This window comes from Onychostruthus taczanowskii, unplaced genomic scaffold (genome assembly GCF_017590055.1).
Source record: "Onychostruthus taczanowskii isolate IOZ18803 unplaced genomic scaffold, ASM1759005v1 scaffold26, whole genome shotgun sequence".
NCBI classification, from domain to species: domain Eukaryota; kingdom Metazoa; phylum Chordata; class Aves; order Passeriformes; family Passeridae; genus Onychostruthus; species Onychostruthus taczanowskii.
The window spans coordinates 6,675,691-6,697,244 of record NW_024499906.1 but is presented as its reverse complement, the minus strand read 5'-3'; the positions used below and the strand labels follow the sequence as shown (position 1 = coordinate 6,697,244).

Below are 21,554 nucleotides of genomic sequence, written 5' to 3'. Positions count from 1 at the left end.
CAGAAACAAGCCTTGAGGTAATTTGGCACATGAGATTAACAGCAAACAGTTGTAAAAAGGACTGCAACAAAGAGACACTGAAATCATAGTAAAAAAGGGCAAAACTACAGTCTCTATGAGAAATTTAAGGTTTAAGATTTATAAGTTTTAATGGCAGATTTTATCAAACTGAAACTTTTTCTAACTGCTTGGTGAAATATAATTTCCTTGCATAAATAATCTTAAAAATCTGTGTTGAGTCCTCCTCTTGTTCACAGAGTTCTGTAGCATTATTTAAAGTATACTAAAGTTCTGTAGGCACTATTTAATTTGTCATTTATTTTTTTTGTCTCGGCACTTATGTTCAGGTCAGGAAGAGGAGCTTGGTGAGAAGGTAGGATTATGGATGGAGGATTATGGATTTAGGATTTTATCTCTGCAGAGTCTGGCATGGTCTTTTGTTTTGAGACTGCACTTTAGTACCTGGATTTTCTGTTTTGGTGAGAGAGAGGCAACTTTTTGTCTTGGAAGATGACAGAACCAATAGCACATGTGAATTCATAAGCCAGGAGCTTTGTGTGGGTCCCTCATAAGCACGGGACAATTTTTCAGGCATCTGATAGCCTGAGAGAAGTAGAAATCCCATAGAGATAGGATAGCCTTTTCACAGACACAAAAGCAAGCCTGTTTATGAAATATGTTTCCTGAAAAAAATACATTTTAAAACTTGTATAGGTACTGTAAATTAACAGAGAAAGAAGGCTTCTAGTCCCTAAACCAACACAAGACATGTGACTACATGCAGAATGCATGTCTGGAATACTGACATTATGTTCTTTGCTTGGGGGTCTGGAGGACTGTGTCATGGTTGTCTTTTGGTCTGAGTATATTTCTCATGAATCAAAGGTGCAAAGAAGTGGGTGAGGCAAAAGGATAGACTGGTGCACACCCAAGGCTCACCCTGACATACCAGATATATGTTTGGACTTGGGACTACTGCAGAGGCACTCCTGTGTTCTGTTTACCCCATGAGATTGCTTGATTTTGCTGGCACGTAACAGAAGCTAGTGCTGTGAGGAAAAGCACAGCACAGTGCCATCTCCAGCACTAACTTGTCACCTACACTGCCCAGGTAGGGAGGTGGAGCTGTTGGGTGACTGCAGAAGGACACCCTGCAGTGCCAGTGGAATGGTCGCATCAGAAGCAACCCAAATATTTCATACAACTGCCTACAGTTCTATAAACATCCTGCCTGCCTCCATGCAGAATGCACTTCCATTCTTGTGAAAATACCCAAAGAACAGCAGAACTACACTGTGTTTTAAAGGACAAAATGTCACAGCTTGGAAGGCAGAAGCACTTGGCAGAGTTATCAGCATCTAGAAGAAATATATTTGAGCAGTCCTAGCACAAATGTGTTCTCGGGTACTCTGTCCTGCAAGACAGAGGAATCTGCCAGGTTCTGTATACTCAGGCCATAATGTACCCAACAGCTTAAATATGTTCTTAATTGCAAGCAACAAGCCCAAAGCCCAAAGTTAAACATAGGGAGAGCCATGCTATTGAACTGAGGGAAAGAAACTCCAGCACTTCACAAGGTCAACCCTTAGCAAAAAAATTGGGCCTTAATTTCTTGAAGCACCATAATTGTTCATGTGTCTTTGAGCCTTGAATTTGGAAATGAGGGTGACTGTTATTTCAAGGTGTATGACTCAGGCCCTGAGTAACCAGAACAAAATCAGAGACGAGTGAGAATTAGAAGCACAAGAGATACTGTGGGGGAAGAAGGGAGTGACTGAGTAAGAGGGTTCCCTGAGGTGAATTCCTTGCCCCACTACCTGCAAATGCTTATAACTCACTCCTATGGCATTCTTTTCATTGCCACCTTTATTACCAGATAACCTAAGTGTCATTTATGAAGCACCTGGGGACAAGAAATACGTGCGATCCCAGCCTGGCCACATTCCCTCCTACTGTAGTGACTACGCAGCTTTTCCTGGGATGGGGGCAGGGCAAGGCAGGCATCATGAAATGAATTTGGTGAGGGTAAGAGAAATGAAAACATGTAAATTACCCTCCTGTCATGACACTTTTTGAGGTCTGTAAAGATGCGACAGATTGTACCGGTTGCTTTTCATATTCTGTATTCCAATGTGCTTTTAGCATATATGCCTTATGTGCTCGAGTTCATGCCTACAAAGCGGCTTTTAAGGAAGCAATGCCAATACTGGCATTGTCATTTGCATAACATATGAAATTTTGACGGGCAACATGGAGCTGAGCAAAGTTCTGTGCCTTTACAAGGCACAAGAAACAAGTTCTAGCACAAGAAGTTTATATTAAACAGGTACAAAACCCAGAATAATTTCAAAATACCCTGGATATCAGGGATACATTTATCTTAATCATGTATGAACTCTTGTCAGATTACTTTCATTGACTGCCACCTATCTAGCATAAGGTGGCATGGTAAGACTGCATGGCTTCTGATGATCTTATGTCAGTACTATGTTGCAGTTTGAGCTAAAAAGGAGATGCGATATGAACTGCAGTTAGGATTTTTCCACTGGAGGGGACTTTGGTGTGAATTTAACATAGAAATTACATCAGAAATCAGAATGGTTTGGGCTGGTGAGGACCTTAGAGACCATCCAGTTCCAACTCCCTGCCAAAGGCAGGGACTCCTTCAACTGGATCAGGTGGCTGGGGGCCCCACCCAACTTGGCCTTTGAGACATGGTCTCTGATTCTTCAGTGACAATGCTGTTGAGTGGCTTCATCCCTTTTGGAAGCAGATAAGGCACTCTCTAAAAAGCTCTGTTGGCTGTCTGAAAGCATCCACAGGAGTCACTACAGAGGAATGTCTTTTCGATGGGCTTTCAGTACCTATGCTTGTGGATAATCAAAACTTCAAAAACAACTCTTCACTTGGCCTACCACTAACCCGTGAACAACTCACCTACAGACACAGTAACTCTGCCAGCACTTAAATGACAGCAGAGTTTCTTTCTTCATGATATGTTAATATCCAAATAAATCCATGCAAGGCCTGTTTCACAAAGGACAGACCACTACTGATTGTATTCTTTCCCAGGCTTAATAGCTATGAACTCTCCCCTCAAGTCACGTGCAACCAGCACTGTTAGTAGTTTGTTAGATTTCAGAATGTCCCGTGGGATCTTATCTGGCTGCTGAGCATAAGTAATTCTGTAACTGCTTTCGGAATAGCGCATCAAACTGTCTTCTCAGCTGCCAGTAAAAACTTTCCTCAATTCTCCCAAGACTTTTCTTTCATAAGAAGTTTTACCTCTGCCCATCTCCAACTGTTAGGAGAGAGACCACTTTTTAAATTTTTTGCTCATGTAGGTTTTTAAATAAATCTCCCATTTTATCTTTACCCTAGAACTCAGTCCTCACAACTAATTTAAGCCAGGTACCTCTATTTCTGGTGGGTGTTCTGCTCTTTCTGAATCTCAGGACAGAAGCTGATGCTGATGTCAGCTGCAGGGATTTGAAAACCTGTCTGGAAGTTGCATTAAGCAGGTGAGAATCTGAGTAGCATCTTGGAGATTAGAAGATGAACTCACCCAGTTAAAAGACAGGTGACCCAGCCTAAATGGGAAGAGATGACAGCTTTATCTTTAGCAGGCAGTGGGGCACAATAAAAGGATGAGGGAGATGTGGGAAGAGATTCATTCTAAGTAAATTACAACTCCTATCAGCCTAGCTGGAATTCAGCATGTGGGAGAGCAGGGACTGCAGCTGTCATCATTGCCCTTGGATTTTGTGTGAGGGGAAGTAAACAACTCTAAATTTCAGCCTGGCTTCTACAGAAGCTTGTGTGGGTGTCCCAGTAGTTTTTGGTAAACAGTTTACAGCAGGAGCCACAAGGAAAATGAGACTTTTTTTTCCAAATAAACAAGTTTAACTTAATGAAGGCTCAAAATTGCTATGTGTTGGGGGGGTTTCCCCAGGAGTCTCATTATCTCTAATTGGATGTTTTATTTCATGAAGCAGTCAGCATTAACTTTTAGCTTGGTGAGGAAAAAATCTCATATTTAATTGCCTCAAAATTTTCCTTTATTCCTGGGAAGACTTGGCAGGACTGTAAATATCCCTAGTGGCCAAGCTGTCAAACAAGCTCTTCCTTTTCAAAGGACATTCTTTTTTTTTTCTTTCTTTATTTTCCCTCCCCTCACTATCCAGGGCCAATTTTGGTTCTCTTTCCCACTCAACACCTCCTACTTCATAGGCAGCACTGGTCCCCACCAGCCCTCCAGCAGACTTCAAGCAAGGGCTGCTTTCTGCCTGGGTGACTTCCTGTCTTGAGGGCTCTGTGCCCAAATTTACACCAGAAGAAATCAGTGTCACTCAAGTTTAATATAGCGCAAAGCAGAGCTAATTCTGTGCTGAAACAGTCTGGAATGGCATACCAAACTCTGGTTTTGGCCATGTGTACTAGTGTTTCACACTCCTTCCCCCCAAAAAATAAGTTTTGGCTTATAGTGTTAACTATTTTTATCTCATCTATAACCTATTCTAAAATTACTCCAGTTAAGCAAAGCCACCTTTTCCATTTCCTGTCTTATCTCCTTGGTCTAAAATCACTATCCAACATAAGTGAGCAGGGAAACAGATTTCTTTTTAAATAGCAATAAGAAATGTATTATTTATCAGACACATTTCAAAATATTAATGGTGTAAAGACATCTTGATAAATGAGGGACGATTATTCTCATCTTCCCAGACAAAAGTACAGCTGTGAAATCCTTCCAAACAGTGCTCAAGATGTTTGATTTCTAATTTAGTTGATATTTGACAGAAAGGATTTTATTTTTACATTATTTAGGGGAAGTGGAAATGAGTATTTGTTCTGTCCTTTTTCCTTCTTGTTCTCCTTGCTTATCCTTCTGCCTTTTTATTTGTAGTGATTGCAATGCTTTATTACACATGGTCCTGAGAGCTTTCAGGAGTTATGTATCTTCTGTAGTCAGTATTTTTCCTTATTGTTTTAAGGTGTGGTAAACCTAGCTGCTGCCAACTCAACACTTGATGTCTAGTGTCTGGAATGTATAAATTAGAAGACAGCTGAAAAGCACTGTAGCCCAGAAAAAAACACAGATTTTAACTGAAGCACAGATATCCTTTGGGCTTCTTAGGCGAGATTCTCTACAGCTCAGCTTCCATGTTCTAAAGTGATCCCCTAGTTCATGAAAAAAAAAAAAAAAGGTAGAAATACCTGAAATTAAGGAATCAAGTATTATGTTGGAAGAAAAGGCTTTGCACTAGAGGAATCCTAGGTCTGAATTGCACTGAATTATGAATAAGAGAAGAAGACCTGACTTTTCAGCACTAGCCCACAGTCCCATGAAATTAGTTGTAACTAGAGCCATGTTCTGAAGGCATGGTTCCATATGAAGAGGTTAGAGTTCACTCTTTAACACAGAAGGAAATGAACACCCTCTTCCAAATTAAATATTCTTCAGTCTGGTTATTGTGTTGAAGTGGCTCATGGACCATATGGCAAACACCAAGGAGGAGCTAAGGGTGGGTGAAAATCTGCAGTTGGGACATGAGAAGTTAGCAACATCTCAGCTTCTTGCCCTTGGTGAACTATTGGATCAGATCAGCTGCTCCTAGACCTGTCTAGAGGAATCAGTTTGCTCTGCAGATTATCACTTCAAGGCCCATTTTGGAAGAAAAAAGACTCAACTGAACAAGATAAAATAAGCTATTTTTGCTTATGCTAGCAGGTTCTTAACAATACATTCAGTATGCCATTGAATAGACAATCTGAAATGAAAGAGCTCTGAAATGTCTAATAAACTCACTGTGCAAAGATCCATGTATGGCCACACAAACTAAAATGTTCTCACACTACTGGAAAAATTTGGGAACAATGCTTAGTTCAGGAGGGGAGTGATCTTTAAAGAAGCAGGCCTGGCTCAAAACCAACACAACTATGAAAAAAGTTTACCCAGGGGAAAGTAGGCAAAAAGCACTGAAGAACTGGGGTAACAGAGGAACCAACACTGGGGGAACAGAGGCTCTGTTGTTTTTATAGGCAAATGTTTCAGAAGTCTATTCAGTAAATTATTCACTCAGTCTTAAAGTAATTGGCCCATGGGACAAGTTTGGGGCACAAGCCCATTTCACCCAGCCTTTCCCTTTGTCCTGAAGGAGATGACCCCTCTGGCATGGTGTGAATGATTTTCTATGTCTTGGTACAGGCAGGCATTCCCTGATACCTCTGGTCTCACCCTGTCCTCCCACACAGAGGCACGAGCACAATGAAGTCTCTGCCTCTTCCACTGCACTCCCCAGCCACGGCTGCATCGCCAGGGCAAGGAGAAGGAAAGCACCGGGCAGTGGAAAGCAGACAGTTGTGCACGTTGCCTGGAAGAGGGACAGAAATTTGAGAAGTAGGGAGAGAAGGGTGGCTGCTCCAGGGAAAGATGGGTGGTATTGGCCTGGTTGGATGGGAGTAAATACTGCTGTGAAGAGGAAGGGAGGGAACAAGCTCCCAGCCACAAGGAAAAAGAAAGACTGGGCTACAAAAATCACCTATAATGGATATTCACCTGTCAACTTTGGGTGTCCTGTTAATGCTGCAAGCTTTTAGTTCAAGTGAAACCAGCATTATTGCCCTGAAATACAGCACAAGTACTTCAAGTCTAAATAATTCAGATGTCAAAATGAGTATGACGAAGAAAATTATTTAGTGGAAGGACTGCTTTGTTTTTGATGTCACTCTATTTATGCACGCATACAGACACTAACAAATCAGTGAACTGGATGCACAACCAGACACCATCACTGATTACATCTTTCCCTGAACAAAAGCAAGGAAATAGAGGAGGGGAAAAAAAAGCAAGCAAAAGTTATTTAAAAGGCAGAACTATTTGATGAGATTTTATCTGCTATGCTGTTTAAACAGAATTCCCAAACGATTTAAAATCAGAATGTTGAGGGTTGTTGGGCATTGCAAAGGAATTTTAAATAACTCCTGTTGGCAAAGTTTTTTTCTCAGAGTTGCCAAATCTCATTGCTTTATCACAAATCTCATAATGTTGAATTGCTTATTTAAATCACAATCCAAAGAATTACTGACTAATGAGTTTCTTGCCTTTTTTTTTCTTCTTTAAATAAATGTAAATTTCTCAGGAACACACTTACTGCAGAAGTAACAGATAATCAGAGTAAATACCATGTCCATGTAAGGTACTACTGCCTATGTAGTCCTTTCAGGCCTTTCTCTAATCAGGGGAGAAGAAAATCGCTGTTTACAGGCAGCTGCCTGCTAACAGCAGAACGACTCGGGGTCTGTGGCTCCCTGTTGTTCTGTGGCAGTGCTCGCCCTGGTTAGTAAACCCTGGCCCCAGATTAGCTCTCACTCTGTACTCTCTCATCTTCCCTCCACCCTGCCTTCTCAGGGTCTTTCCACATTACTGAAACTTTCATGAATATAATAAAATTCCACCCAGAAGGTGTGGTTTGTTTCACCAGCCCACACAGAGCAGCATTACAAAACCCCCACAGCACAGCAGTACTTTTTAATTCTAACTCAAATGCTGGCAGGGCTGGGGGCAGGATTTGTGCCTATTACCTGCCCTGACCACTGTGTCTAGAGAGCTCATGGACACACAGGTGTGCATGGGCAGAGCCAGGAGGACAGGGATGCCTCTGGTCATGTATGGGACAGCAAGCCCAGGTAAAACCCTGGTCTTGGTCTGATTTAAAGCTCAGGTTTTTGTTATGCCTTGAGTATCAGGCACCTAACCTTCTTCAGTTGTCAGTAAAACACCATATATAAATGTCTAAAGGGGAGGTGTCAGCATGGAGCCTGGCGCTTCTCAGTGGTGTCAAGCAATAGGACAAGAGGCAATGGGCAGAAACTGATGCACAGGAAGCTCCACCTGAACATGAGGAAGAATTTCTTTACTGTGTGGGTGACCATGTGTTAGAACAGATTGCCTAGAGAGGTTGTGGAGTCTTCCTCACTGGAGATATCAAGAACCCTCTGCAGTGTGCTCTAGGACAACCCTGCTTGAGCAGGGAGGTTGGACCAGATGACCCTCTGTAGTCCCAACCTGACCCTTTCTGTGATTTCATCCTCCATCTGATCAAAGACACCTGAGGGATTTTTGGACACCAAGACTCAAAAATTGAGTTAAACCCCCCAAGAAGCAGTTCAGTTGCACACACTTCACCTGCAGCCTGTTTTCTGTGTCTTTAGCATACATCAGTGTCTGGAGGCTCTTTGCAGGGACTCGGGGACTCCACAAATGCATTCCAGTTGGGATGGTTGTAGCCAGGTGGGGGCTGACCTCTCCTCTCCAATTAGAGGAGGACTAGAGGTTGCAGTCTTCAGCTGCTTTTCCTCACAAGAAAGGGTGGTTGAACATTGGAATGGACTGCCCAGGGAGGTGATGGTGTCACCATCCCGGGAGGTGCTTAAGAAAGACTGGACGTGGCCCTAAGTGCCGGGCTCTAGCTGACATGATGCTGTTCAGACTCCATGATCTCAGAGGTCTTTTCCAACCCAAATGATCCTGTGATTCAAAGAGCAACAAGCACAGATCCTCACGGCCTCAAGACAGGCCTCTGACAGACGCACACCTGCCCTCGACGAGGCCGAAGGGACCTCCCTTCCCCTCACAGCCCCGCTCCCCCGGGACGAGCCCCACCGCTCCCGGCCGCCTTCCCGCCCCACCGCGCCGCGCATGCGCGCGCCGCCTCGCGGCTGCAGCTCGTCCCTCCGCCGCCGGGGGCGCTGCCGCGCGCCTGCCCCCGGGGGCGGTTCCCGCTCGGGTCGGCGCCCGGATCGCGATGGCGGCGGCGGCGGCAGGAGCCGGGACCGGGGCAGCGGCAGCGGCGGGCGGGGGAGGCGGAGAGCGGAGCAGCACCCGGGACCGGCTCCTGGCGGCGCTGGAGGATCTCGAGCTCTTGGCCAGGTAGCGCGCTCGGCCCCCCGTCGGCCCCGGGTGGCGGCGGGGCACCGGGGGCGGGGTGAGGGCTCCCGGCGCGGTGCGTGCGCGGAGCTGGCGGCGGGCGGAGCGGCAGCGCCTGAGCTTGGGATGGGAGGGGCCCGGCGAGACGGGAGCTCTGGCCCGACCCGGCTCGGGTACGCGTTCTGCGGCTCTCACGCCGTTCTCAGGCCGGCTCTGCGGGTGAGGGGCCGGGGATCGGCCCGGCCCGGCGCTCATCCCAGTGGGAAAGCATCAGTCGTTTGCACGGAGAAGGAGCCGCTTCCTTTTTCTCCCACTTGCCTTTCTCGCTTGGTTGACACCTGCGTTTTCTGTGAAGTGCACACTTACACGCCGATTTTAGGCATTATATTAGTCAGAAAAAAAATATGCTTAAGTCAGAAATATGTAGATGGTGTTGCATGACATCAGCTGTCCTGGTCATTGCCTGTATTAGTGCTACATTCACTCCAGGTAGGCTGCAGAGCTCCTCTTCAGAGTGATAGAAATGCTCAGATACTTAATCCAGGGTCTTGAGTCCAGGCTGGTAATCCCCATCCAAGCTGTCAACCGTGTCGTGGAGGCACAGCTGGTAGTGAAGTTCAGATAGTTTCTTATTATTTTCCACACCTCAGGGAAAGCAGAAGCTTAGGAAAGCATTTTCAGAGGGAATAACCTGTGCTATCCTTGTGGCTCACTCAGTGATTACCAAGAGTAGGATAAGCTTTTGGTGAGTTGCTCTCCTTGTGTTTGGTTAAGCTTTATCCTCAGTCACAGATTTTATTGTGACACAAGGGTTGCTGGCGAGCACGTGTTTATGGAAAAATGAAAACAAACTTGTTTCTTATCTAAATTACTAATTTTTTTTTGCATGCTGGAACTAGCGTTCTACCACAGGGAAGCCACAGCAACGCTCAGCAGCATTTAGTGAATCTTCCTGTTGATCAGCAAAGTGTTGCAGCACACTGGGGCCTTTCTCTGTCACAGTATTGGTTGGGTGGTAGGGGCAGAAATTAAGCCTAATGTCTAATCTGTAGCCTTTCTGTAGTTTTGAATCTACATCTGTGCATTATCTGGCTGACACAGGGTGGAATTACAGCTCCCTGTGACATCACCCTTGATGGTGGTAGCTGACCTACTTAAAATAGATTTGCTACTGCTCAGTGTTGGTCAGGTAGAATAAAGCTTTAGTGACAGTGACAAGTTTCTTTATTCTCTAATTGTTTAAAATCACAGTAGTGTTCACGAGTGACCAAGAGACATAGACCAAGACCAGAGCTTTACTGAGTTTTTTAGACTTTTCTGGCCCCACTGCTGTATTACTCACACACCCCACTGAGCTGCTTACACTGGACCAAGCAAAGAATCAGTATTTCCAAGGCCAGTGTTTCCAGATAGACAGTTGCTCGTGCTTAGGGTTGAACTGCCATACAGAGCCTTAGAAGCCAAAGAACTTTGCTGAATTTACAGAAAGTGCCTTTTTTGCATCATGGTACCCAGAGGTTTTTGCTGGTTTTTCGGAGCAGTGGCAGAGTATCTGGATATCTGGAAGAGTGATCAAGAGGGTTGTAAAAGTAGTTCCCTAACAGACTCTGTTAGTATTTGAAAGTGTAGACTTAGTTGCTCTAAATTACAAGTATATTGGGGGAAAAAATGGAGAAAAGTAGAGAAGTAAAACAGTGAAGACCCTCTTGCATCAAACAAAGGAAGTAGAAGAAGGGTCTGAGGGCCCTCCATTGTGCTGTTTCTTCTCTTAGCTTCTGTTTATGTCTTTTATGGTTTAACAGGAACTTAGCACATTTCTTGAGTTCAAATACATGAGGGCTTCATGAGCTCAAATAACAAATAAAAAAATGTGCTTTCTTGGCTGAAAAGTCCCTGCCCACACTGTACTATAAAATATAAAATACACAGGTCCATGAATACTTTCATAATGGTGCCAGTATTCCAGGTAATTTTGGGATGACTTGATGTGAGAATGCCTTAGAAAATTGTTCAAACTGAGTTCTCCTTTCAGGGAACTAATTGAAATTTTGGCAATTTCAAGAAACCAAAAGCTTCCACAACCAGGAGAGGAGAGCCAGGTAAGCTAACCTTCTAAATTGTGTTTCTTTGGGTAAGCATAATGCTTTACTTCTAATTTTTTCCCATTCTTTTGTTTATTCTTACTTTCTCGCTTTGTCTGTGCCTATATTCGAGTTAATGGTCATGATGGGGCTTTGGCCCTGCTACAAAGGCATTATTGGTTCTCCTGTTGTTTATTCAATTTTTTTATGTGCTTCATAGGCTGTTTCTGCAAACAGGAAGAAATTTTGTTTCATTTTTCATTCAAACAAAAGTACTCCTATGGATGCCATTTGCTCTTCTATGTAGCCTGACTGAGAGTGTGTTGTTACTCTAGCCAAATTAAAAGTTCTACAAAACTGTTGTTCAATAGATCCTGGAACTGCTGATTCAGAGAGATGGAGAGTTTCAAGAGCTAATGAAGTTGGCAGTTGATCAGGGAAAAATCCATCATGAAATGCAGCTTTTAGAAAAAGTGGTAGAAAAGCGGGATAATGATATTCAGCAGCTGCAGAAACAGCTTAAAGAAGCAGAGCACATACTGGTAAGTTCATAATGATGTGTTTGCTTTTGAGCATCCTCTTGTAGAAAAGGGGGTTCTGGGCAAAGTGGTGGTGTGTTAGTTTGAGAAGATTTAAATATTTAAAACTTCATAAGAGCTTAGTGGTTTGGGTTTTTTCTCAGTAGTCAAACACTGTTTAGTTATCATGGTATTAAGTTGGTTTTTTTAATAATGCTAATTTGCTTCTAAATCTACTTTATTTCTGTGTATTTTGAAAATGTTCATTGAAGTTTCTCTTTTAAAATGCAATTAAATGGAAGGATTTATTCACAAAGCTGACTTTATGTAGACATTTATAAATTAAAGATGCATTGAAGGTTTGGTTTCCTTTGTGGGTTTTTATTTTTTTACAACTAGGCAACAGCTGTTTATCAAGCGAAGGAGAAACTGAAATCAATTGAAAAAGCACGAAAAGGTGAGTATCCATAATTGTACATACTACGTAAATGCAGTTCTAAAGAAAGTTGTTAGTGAGCTCAAATTGGGCTTTTTATTATTTTAAATTCTGCTATCACATATATCAGATGCTTTGTGTGTAAACAAATTTCCATTTCATTATGAAACTGTAACCATTTTCTCAGAATAAAGAAAGCATTGATTTTTTTTTTTTTTTGTGACAAACATTTTGATATGAAAGTGTCTCAGCAGTCTTCTTGGACTGATAATAGTATATCTGATTACCTAAGTGCCTTACCAAATTGCCCCAGGAGGTTTGCTAAGGAAAGGACGAGAATGTTTGTGTGTACATGCACTGTAGTTTGAAAGACTGACTAGCTGGTGATACTAGATTGTAATTGTAGCAATTCCTGCCATTCTGTGGCACTTACCAAGCTAAACTAACTTTTTTTTTTTGGGACAGGGGAAGGCATCTTCTTCAGGTTGTTTTTTTCTTACAGTGTCTTTTATCATTTTGTTATGCCTCTTTCATCTAGAAAATCAAGGAATTTAATAAAGTTTCTATTAATCTAGTACAGGCAGATATTTGGAAGGACTCTTCTGGGTAGAGTCTATAATTACGAAATAAACAGATTTTTCTTTGCTACAGAAAATTCTCTAATAAAGCTGGAGCTGAAGTTTTATACATTTTTTGTGGTTGTCAAGTAAGCTTGTTTAAGAGATTGTTTGTGTTTTTCATGAGGTTGGAGAACCATTGATATTGAAGGTGTTTTGCAGTTGTGTGTGTAAAATCAGTTCACTGCAAAGCTCATCTTTGTGTAGTCTGAGAATCTTCTAAACAGTCATTGCATTTGAACCAGGCTCTTAATGTTTGGCAAAATCACATTCCCAGTCTTTTAGGGATTGGTGGCCAATATTCGGAAATAATTAAATGACGCAATCTCTTGAGAATGCAGCAACATTTTTTTTCTGTTCTTCCAGGTGCCATTTCCTCTGAAGAAATAATTAAATATGCCCATAGGATCAGTGCTAGCAATGCTGTGTGTGCCCCTCTGACATGGGTACCAGGTAACTATTGTGTTTATTACAGTAGATTTTTTTAATAATAAATCATGGTTAATATCTGGTCTTAAAATGTTTTTATACAGTGATAACCACTGGGGTTTATTAGAATAACATTGTTTTCAGCTGTTAGATCTAATATTTCAACAAAAATAGATATCCAAAATCCTGTGGACTTTACATATATCTCCAAAAGGTTGTGAAACTGTCTGCTTTCATTAACAGATTGGCCTCCTCTGTTCTCCTTTGTTTGCCTTTTCCCCCTGAATGTTTACCCTGATTATAAGTCAAAGCCAAGTATGCTAAAGGCTTTTCTCTGTGTTTGGTTGTGTTCCCTCTTGCCCCTTACAATATTCTTTCAGAGAATGTTAGTAACAGTGGAGCCAGAAGCAGAACTTTTACATATTTCAATTTTGGGTACTACCCTCTGTCCAAAATGAAAATGTGTTTGATCCAATTCCTGTCCTTGCTGTTTAGCTGTGGAGTAGCAGAGTGAGCAAAGATATCTTTTAAACATGATGGGGTTTCTTTTTTGTTTGAGTTGCTTTGGGTTGTTTGGGGTTTTTTTAATATGCTTTTTCTGCCAAGTTTGAGTGAACAAAGTCTAAGTGAAAGACAGGCTTGGATTTTAATAAAACAGGTGTGATGCTCATTACTCATCCAAGCAACCAGAGTATGGGGTTGTTTGGTGATTAAACCAAAGTCTCTGAAGCTAAAGCTAATGTCTGCAAGACAATTGTTAAATATTTCAAAGCATTCTTTTCCCTTTTTTTCTTAAAGGGGACCCACGTAGGCCATATCCTACAGATCTGGAAATGAGAAGTGGTCTCTTGGGTCAGATGAACAACCCATCCACCAATGGAGTCAATGGACACTTACCAGGGGATGCACTTGCAGCAGGCAGACTGCCAGGTAAGTGGAACTCAATTTTGTTTTGTTTTTCTTTATTGCTTGTAGATTCACAGCAGTTATACATTTTCCTTAGCAAAGGCAAATGAGAGGTAAAGCAATGAAAATTGTGGTTAATGTTGTTCCCTAGCAGTGAATACCTAGTAAAGAAAGGTAATTAGAAGTTGCATATTTTTTTGTGTATGTTTTAGTAGAGCCCATTCTGGCTGTCTCCTTTGCCTTAGAGGATACAGATGTGATCCATTTACTTTTGAGTGCTGTCTTTATAAGAACTGAAAGGAATTTTCAGGAATTTTTGGAATTTTCCTTGAGAAGCTGGAAAATGTGGGATTTAAACTCCTCCAGTAAAATTCTTAATTGAGTCTTGGGCTCCTCTGTCAGGTTAAACACTCCCATAACTAGACTGTCAAGGTAAGAGGGAAACATTGATTTACAAGAAAGTTGAAGCTGCGTGAGCATTTTGTGTAGGGATGCTGAATCTGTTGGTGTGTGGAGGCATGTCCTGAGAATGCTAATTATGGGATCTAGTCCTTTTGGAGACTGCTGCAGAGATGTCCCGTTACTGAGTCCTTAGTGAATGTGCAGACCAGTTTCTGGACTGCTCGGTAGCCTCCAAACTTTGAGGCTGCTTAGCACACACATTCAGCCTGGTTTAACAGCAGACTGGTTCTAGCATTGAAGCATGGCCACACAATGTAAAACACTAGCTTCCATTCTGAGCTGCTTTTCGGGCATATTTGGATAAAGCCTTTTCCTCTGAATTTTTATGGTCTGCCTGAATTTTTTTTTTTAAATCTAATATTTTAATCTATTTTTGCATACTGACAGACTGTGATAATTTTCATTACTCCCAGTAGTTGTGAATGCTAAATCAGTTCAAACTGTGTTTTGAAGATGAAAAGCTCTGTATTGAGTATATGAGTTATCAGGATCCACCTACATAAATGGGCCTCTCTGGCAGAGCAGACTTTTACAATTATAGAATTGCTCCATCATGAGATGTTTTCCAGCTGTTACTGGAGGGTTTAATCTGTCCAAAATTTAGAAAGGATTTCAAGATTTATTTTGATTTTAAATTGAAGTTCTGGTTGAGCTGTCATGTTGAATTTGTCAATATACAAAACTGAAAGTTTTCTTGATTATGCCTCTTTTTTCCAGACGTGCTTGCTCCTCAGTATCCTTGGCAGTCAAGTGACATGTCAATGAACATGCTACCTCCTAATCATAGCAATGACTTCATGCTGGAGCCTCCAGGACACAATAAAGAGAATGAAGATGATGTAGAAGTTATGTCAACAGACTCCTCAAGCAGCAGCAGTGACTCAGACTAGGTACAAGGGGGACAGTATCCCTAGTAGACCTTTCCTGTGGTGAAGGTAGATTAGATTCTGTTTGTCACAAACTGCAATATCATTTTGTTATGCCAGCAGCCCTGTGTAGGGAGAAGATAACAGCTGGCTCAGAAATAGGGTGACTAATTTAAAACCATGGACTATAGACTTGTTTTTTTCCTGTTAGATGTTCTGGGAGCTGGGAGAAATGTCTGGGAGCTGTCTGCTGGGGGAGAGATGGCAGGTTTTCAGTGATTGTGTAAATGTATGTTTGCAAGACATGTGTAAATATATATTTATATATATGTATTTACTATACATTAGATGACATAAGTTCCTGGGAGAAAAATGTGTAAGGGGAATCCCCTTGTATGTTTGTTAGTAACTTTACTCTTTTGATGACAGCCTTTTTTATGCCACAGAAATGAAACATGAAGTTTGTAAATGTATCTTTTTTTTTGTTACTGCCCAAATCTATGTTCTTGGTCGTCTGTGTATCAAGGACAAAAATATGGCAATAAGGTGTAATAAAAGAGTTTGTAATTATTGTAATATATAATGAATGATTTGTCATAAATAAACTTAGCTTTGATGAATAACTGAAGTTACTCGGTTTTCCAAACTTGAATCTTAGATGAGTTGCCATGTAACTTCAATACTCAGCACATTTTATCCCAGTATGTGGTTGAATTCTGATTGAGTTTCAGAAGTTTGTACTCCATTTTCCCCTATGCAATATGCCCAGTCAGCAGCTGAGGAGGAGTCAGAAGTGGAAAGCCTGTCCTTCCTTTTCAGGTGAGCCCTTCCAGGTACGCACAAAGCTGGGCAGACCCTGAAGCAGCAAGTGTCCACCCACAAGGCTGCCCCAAATACTTGGTTAAGTGTCCTGGGACCCTGAAGGTGACACACTTTGGGGCATGCTGCAGGTTTAGCTCCTTTCAGATCAAAGTGCTCAAGTTTTTTTGTTCTTGTCATCTATAATTTTTTCAGCTCTTTGAACCTGCTAATTTGTTTACTTTCACAATTACATTTCCTGCCTCAGCTGCAATGTTACTTTGTCTTTCCAAAGGCACTTCCCTTGGCTTTCCTTTCCTTGTTCTGTTTTGCTTAAGGAGTCATTTTATGACAGCTGCTTTTCTCTTATGTAACCCTCTGATAAAATTTCAAAACTCATGTGAACTGTTGCTCCTGGCAGTTAAAGGTTTCTGTCCTGCAGCACAGCTTCCTGCAGCATAGATCACAATTCTCTTCCCTTTTCCATTTCTTAGATTCTTCACAGGAAGTATCTGATGAATCAGGTAATTCCTCCTCTGCTCAAGTAATCTTTCAAACATTGCTGTCAACCCGTACAAATCCCATAAGGATGTAGAAAGGACTTCAGTCACATTCAATCACATTATATGGGGGAGTGGGTTTTGTTTTCAGAGAAATGGGGAATTTGGTTTTTGTCTCAGCTGTTCCTTTTACAAGTATTTTCAGAGTTATTGAACTGTCACCTCTTTCACAGCTAAGTTATTCATATACATTCATACTGTAACTTTTATTCAGTATCATGTTTTCCTCTTGGGTGCTTATCCCCAATGTCTTTCCTCTTTAATTCACATTAATCCAAATACATTCTAGTTAACCTTGCCTGTCCCTTTTCTAGCTCACATTAGTTTTTGTCTTAAAACATGTGTGATAAGAATCATACATAATATTCCAAATATAGTTTCTTAATGCTTTGTATGATGGGACGGGATCGGTATTTTCTTTCTAAATGCCCCTCTCTTCACACATCACACAGACACAGTTCACCAGCCTCTTTTGTCTTCTAACTTGCAAGGACATTCTTGAAACAAAATACAAACATATGTAATTAAAACTCATGAGAAGTGTAGTGTTAGAGTCTGCCCAAACTCCTCTATGGCTGTACCTATGTAATTAACCAACTGAAATATTGTGGAGGTGGGTGATTGTTTTCAGACACAAAGGGAACTGAAGCACCGACCACTGCTTTTTCTGGCTTGTTGGTTACTCTGTTACAGGATTAAATGGGACCAATGTATTACATCTAAGAAATAGGTAAGGCAATAGCTCTGCCCACTGTTCACTTAGCATAAAATCAAACTGTGGGTGTCCTAATCAGTTTCCTTGCATCAACTGCTCCAAACTATGTACAGTTCAGGAGTATGCATCTCAGTGCTGGCTAACTATAATGCCATTTTAAGTGAATTCTGTCAGTTACAAGCAGTTTAGTGAACCATGATATGGTAACTGAGTGTTCTGTTATTCAGTGGCTTAGATATGTACATAATAGATTTTCCTAGTTAGCAAAAGTACCGAAAATCAAAGTAAAGGCTTAGTTGAAAGGACTGAGTTTTGGCAGCTAAAATCGACTGAGAACCACATTTTCTGGAGGGGTGGGAAATATAAACGTGTGATACATACAAACAAAGTTCTCTAAGTTGGGGATTGCTGGCAGCTGGTTGCAGTAATGCACTGTAGTCTTTTAATCGGTCCAGTTTGAAAAGATACAGAAATGCTGACATATGGAGATACTGTTTGTGTCCTCATTTCAGTGTCTACTTGTGTATTTACAAGAAATAGAATGTATATAACCATTAGCAAAATATGCCAAGAAAGTATTTATTGCATGACATACCATTTTACAGTGGTCCCTATTTTCTCATCAATACATAGATGTTTACTAAAATTTAAAATTGTACTAAATAATTTTTTTTCTTTATTATTCTTTGTGACAGATGGGCAGGACATCTGTCAACTCTTCCTACAGCTTCTGTGTTGACAGCTGAATGGAATAATTTTCAGTGTACATAAGGTTGCTTGCAGGAAGCAAGTCTCCACTTTTGAATAGAAAAATAAGCTTTTTACAAAGTTACAGTAGCAATTTTTGGTGAAATTTCCCATTTCAAGACTGCTGTGTAACGTTACTTCTTTCTTCATTTCAGAGAACGGGTGTCTGTCCTAAGGGAAGTTGCACGTAATTAATACTTCAAACTCTAAGCAGGAGAATTGCTAGGGGCAGTAGCATCCTTATGACTCATCACTCTGTCTGTTTCTCAGCAAGAAGAGCCATCTCCATTTAAAAAAATGTATGTTCAAAGTAAGGAAGAGCTTTAAATCCCTCAAGCTGATTTCTTTTAAGAACTGAGAAGTTAATTCATAACTTCAGGCAATTTTAATCTCTCAGTATTGTACCTGTACTTTATTCAAAAGAAATTAAAGATATCTTACAACATTTTTGTACAATGAGTATATCTAAAGGAAATAGACAAGAGATGTGCTATAAAGAACCCTGACAAGAAAAAAAATGAGCCAACTAGTGATTTATTTAAAAGTTATATCTTAAAATTAATTGCTGATGTCTTATGACGACAGCTGGAAAGAATCAAAATTACAGATTCTAGAAAAATTAAAAATATGAACTCCTTGGTTGGTTTTGTATGTGCTGTTGGGTGCTGTAATTTCGTTCACTAACGACTTAGTCATTTAATCAGTCAAACTGAAAATTCACAATTTTACCAAATCTCAATAGCCAGCCGTACAGAACTGCACCCATCCGTGCTGTTTAATACTGACAACTCTTTTTAGCCACAAAGTATGATTTTTGCCATGGAACTACACCTATAAATGAGATTTGTGTCAGCCTAGTAGAGTAGGCACCTCTCCATTCCAAGAATTCAGTACAAACTCTGATCAGTTGCAGAGATCTGAGACATTTCTGCAGATAAATTCAATGTAACTGACGCTATAACAGAACTCTGTTATGAAAGCAACTGGCAAGAAGGGTCAGGAAATTTTCATTCCCTGCAATAAGTCATTACAATCTTTGCACATTTATAATAGTCTTTTGATTTTCAAGTGTATACTGCTGTCTGCAGGGAAAAAAGGCATTGTCTATTAAATGTATCTTTTGTTCATGACAGTAGTTTCATAACTGAAGCTAAGAGACTAGGCTAAGTTTTAAAATTGGTCCAATAATTACAGGAAAGCAGGTTTAAATGAGTAAGTTTTGCTGCAACTGCTTTTAAGTGAGTAAGCTTCCCTGGCTAGTGCTGATTTCCAAATGGCTGTTCATCAATATAAAGATTAACTAGATAAAACACTGAGTTTTCTGTAAAAGCAAACCTTAATTGTTAACTACTAAACCTAGAAATGGGTCTGGAATGAGAGACAACTGTTGTGTGAAATATGGGAAAAACACTGAAACAGTTGCCATGTTCTTCTTTGGGAAAGGCAGTATTTTCACATGGGCAGGGTGAGCACTTCGTATCTTTTTTTTCTTCTACATCAAAAAAGCAGGTCTGTCCTTTAGTTTGTCACATAACATACACTTTGTTTTTACTCTAATTGGTGACTTCCCGTGTACCCCTTTAGATGATCGAGCTCTTCTGTGAAGGGATTGTAACCTTGCTCTCTCAAACAGCGCAATGCCCAGAACAGTTGGTCTGCTGGAGGAAATTCATTCCATTTGACCCATTCCCAGCCTGTAGGGAAAAAAAAAATTAAAAAAAAAAAAAGGAAGAAAAATCAGAGAAATCAGAGTATAGAGTTAAGTCAGGACCGAAGGAAACAGCAGGAAGCTGTGGCAGGAGAGGTTTAGGCTGGACTTTAGGAAAAGGTGGTGGGGCACTGAAATAGGCTCCATAGTGCAGCCTGACAGAGCTCAAGGAGTGTTTGGACAACCTCCTCAGGCACGAGGTGGGATTGCTGGGGTTGCCCCGTGCAGGGCCAGGAATGGCATTTAATGATGCTTGGGGGTCGCTTCCAACTCAAGATATGCTTTGTTTCTGTGATATAACAATTCTTCCTCTGCAAGTCCAGATGGATCATATAGAAACTACCCATACAAAGTCAGGTTGTACCTGAGCAGCTTTTTTGTTTCCCAGAGAAGCTGTGGATGCCTCATCCCTGGGAGTGTTCAAGGCCAGGCTGGATGGCGCTCGGAGCCACCTGATCTAGCGGGAGGTGTCTCTGCCCGCGGCACGGCGCTTGGAACTCGATGATTACTCAACTCACCCTCGTTCTTGTCGGGCTCCTGGTTGCGCGGCTCGGCGCCCGGCTCGGCCTCGCCCTTCATGAGCACGGTGACATAGTGGTAGCGCTGGGACGCGCACACCGCGTTCACGGCCGACGCGAACCGCACGTGACGCAGCGGCAGCGCCGCCTCCTCCAGCGTCTCCCGCGCCGCGCACTCCGCCAGGCTCTCCCTGCGGGCGGGCAAGGCAAGGGAAGGCAAGGCACGGCCGCCTCAGGGCACGGCGGGGCAAGGGAAGGGCAGGGCGGGGAGGGAGAGCACGGCGGAGCTCCTACCCGAACTCCAGGTGGCCTCCGGGGAGCTGGTAGGTGCCGGCGCCCAGCGCGCCTTTCCGCTTGCCCAGGAGGACGCAGTCGGGGTGCGCGGCGCTGGTGACCACCACCCCCACGCCGACCCCGGGCCGCCGGGGCTCAGCCGCCTGCTCGCCCATGGCAGCCCCGGGCGCTCGGGCAGGCGGGGGCGGATCCGCCAATCGGGGTTCGGGATCCCGGGTTTTGGCAGCCCTTGGCGGGGGGTGTGTCCGGAGCACGCGAGATGCGTGTGGTGGTGACGCGGGCGGCGAGGAGGGCGGCGGGGCTCCAAGGCGGGCTCGGCACGGAGAGTGCCCGGTGCTGCCGTTCGCCTGCCGTCCCTGCCTCTCGACTTGTGAGGTCACCGGGAACAGAAAAGGTCTGTGCCAACGAGGGGCAGCTGAAAACAAGCAAGATACGACTCGGTTTTTGGAGGTCAGGGAGCCAGTCGGTCTCTTGACTGCAGATTTGTTCGGAATTTAAAAAGTGGCCCTTCTTTGGTTAGCCCACTGTTTCTGCTCTGTGGAGAGTCTGACTCTGGAGTGTCACGCTGGAATTATTTAAACAGGAAGCTACAAACTTAGCTGAGCAGAGCTCCACGGGCAGAATAACAGTTCCTGATTGATAAAGAAGAAATAAAAGTTTCTGCTGGCAAATATTAACCTTCATTCTCACATTTTTATAAATTACAGAGATATGTAGAATACAAGATACAAGCTTTCATTTTCTTTATAAACAACTGTAAAGTTTGTCAGATTTTCACCTTCTTGATCACAACAGAGAAATAAGTTTTTTATTTGCAGACCTTTCAGATTAGTTTGTAAGGTTTTAAAATACCTATGTGCAGATGTTTTTATTTACATATGAAGGTCACAGAGCCAAACTGTCTGAAGCTTAGCATCAGCTAAGCTGGCATCAGCTTTTTGGGGTTTAACTGCCCAAAGTGACTCAACAC

At 42.3% G+C, this 21,554-nt stretch overlaps 2 protein-coding genes across 2 annotated transcripts; one reads left to right on the top strand and one right to left on the bottom strand.

The window, feature by feature from the left end:
- The first annotated feature begins 8,777 nt into the window (after positions 1-8,777).
- On the top strand, positions 8,778-15,955 carry MED4 (mediator complex subunit 4). Its single transcript, XM_041407406.1, has 7 exons — positions 8,778-8,932; positions 10,962-11,028; positions 11,382-11,552; positions 11,928-11,985; positions 12,948-13,034; positions 13,809-13,940; positions 15,096-15,955. The coding sequence occupies exons 1-7, from the start codon at positions 8,808-8,810 to the stop codon at positions 15,266-15,268; spliced, it is 813 nt and encodes a 270-aa protein (XP_041263340.1). The 5' UTR covers positions 8,778-8,807; the 3' UTR covers positions 15,269-15,955.
- Positions 15,956-17,873: 1,918 nt separating this feature from the next.
- Positions 17,874-21,141, bottom strand: NUDT15 (nudix hydrolase 15). Its single transcript, XM_041407412.1, has 3 exons — positions 20,585-21,141; positions 20,291-20,481; positions 17,874-19,758 (listed from the first exon to the last, which is right to left on the bottom strand). The coding sequence occupies exons 1-3, from the start codon at positions 20,737-20,739 to the stop codon at positions 19,613-19,615; spliced, it is 492 nt and encodes a 163-aa protein (XP_041263346.1). The 5' UTR covers positions 20,740-21,141; the 3' UTR covers positions 17,874-19,612.
- Positions 21,142-21,554: the final 413 nt, after the last annotated feature.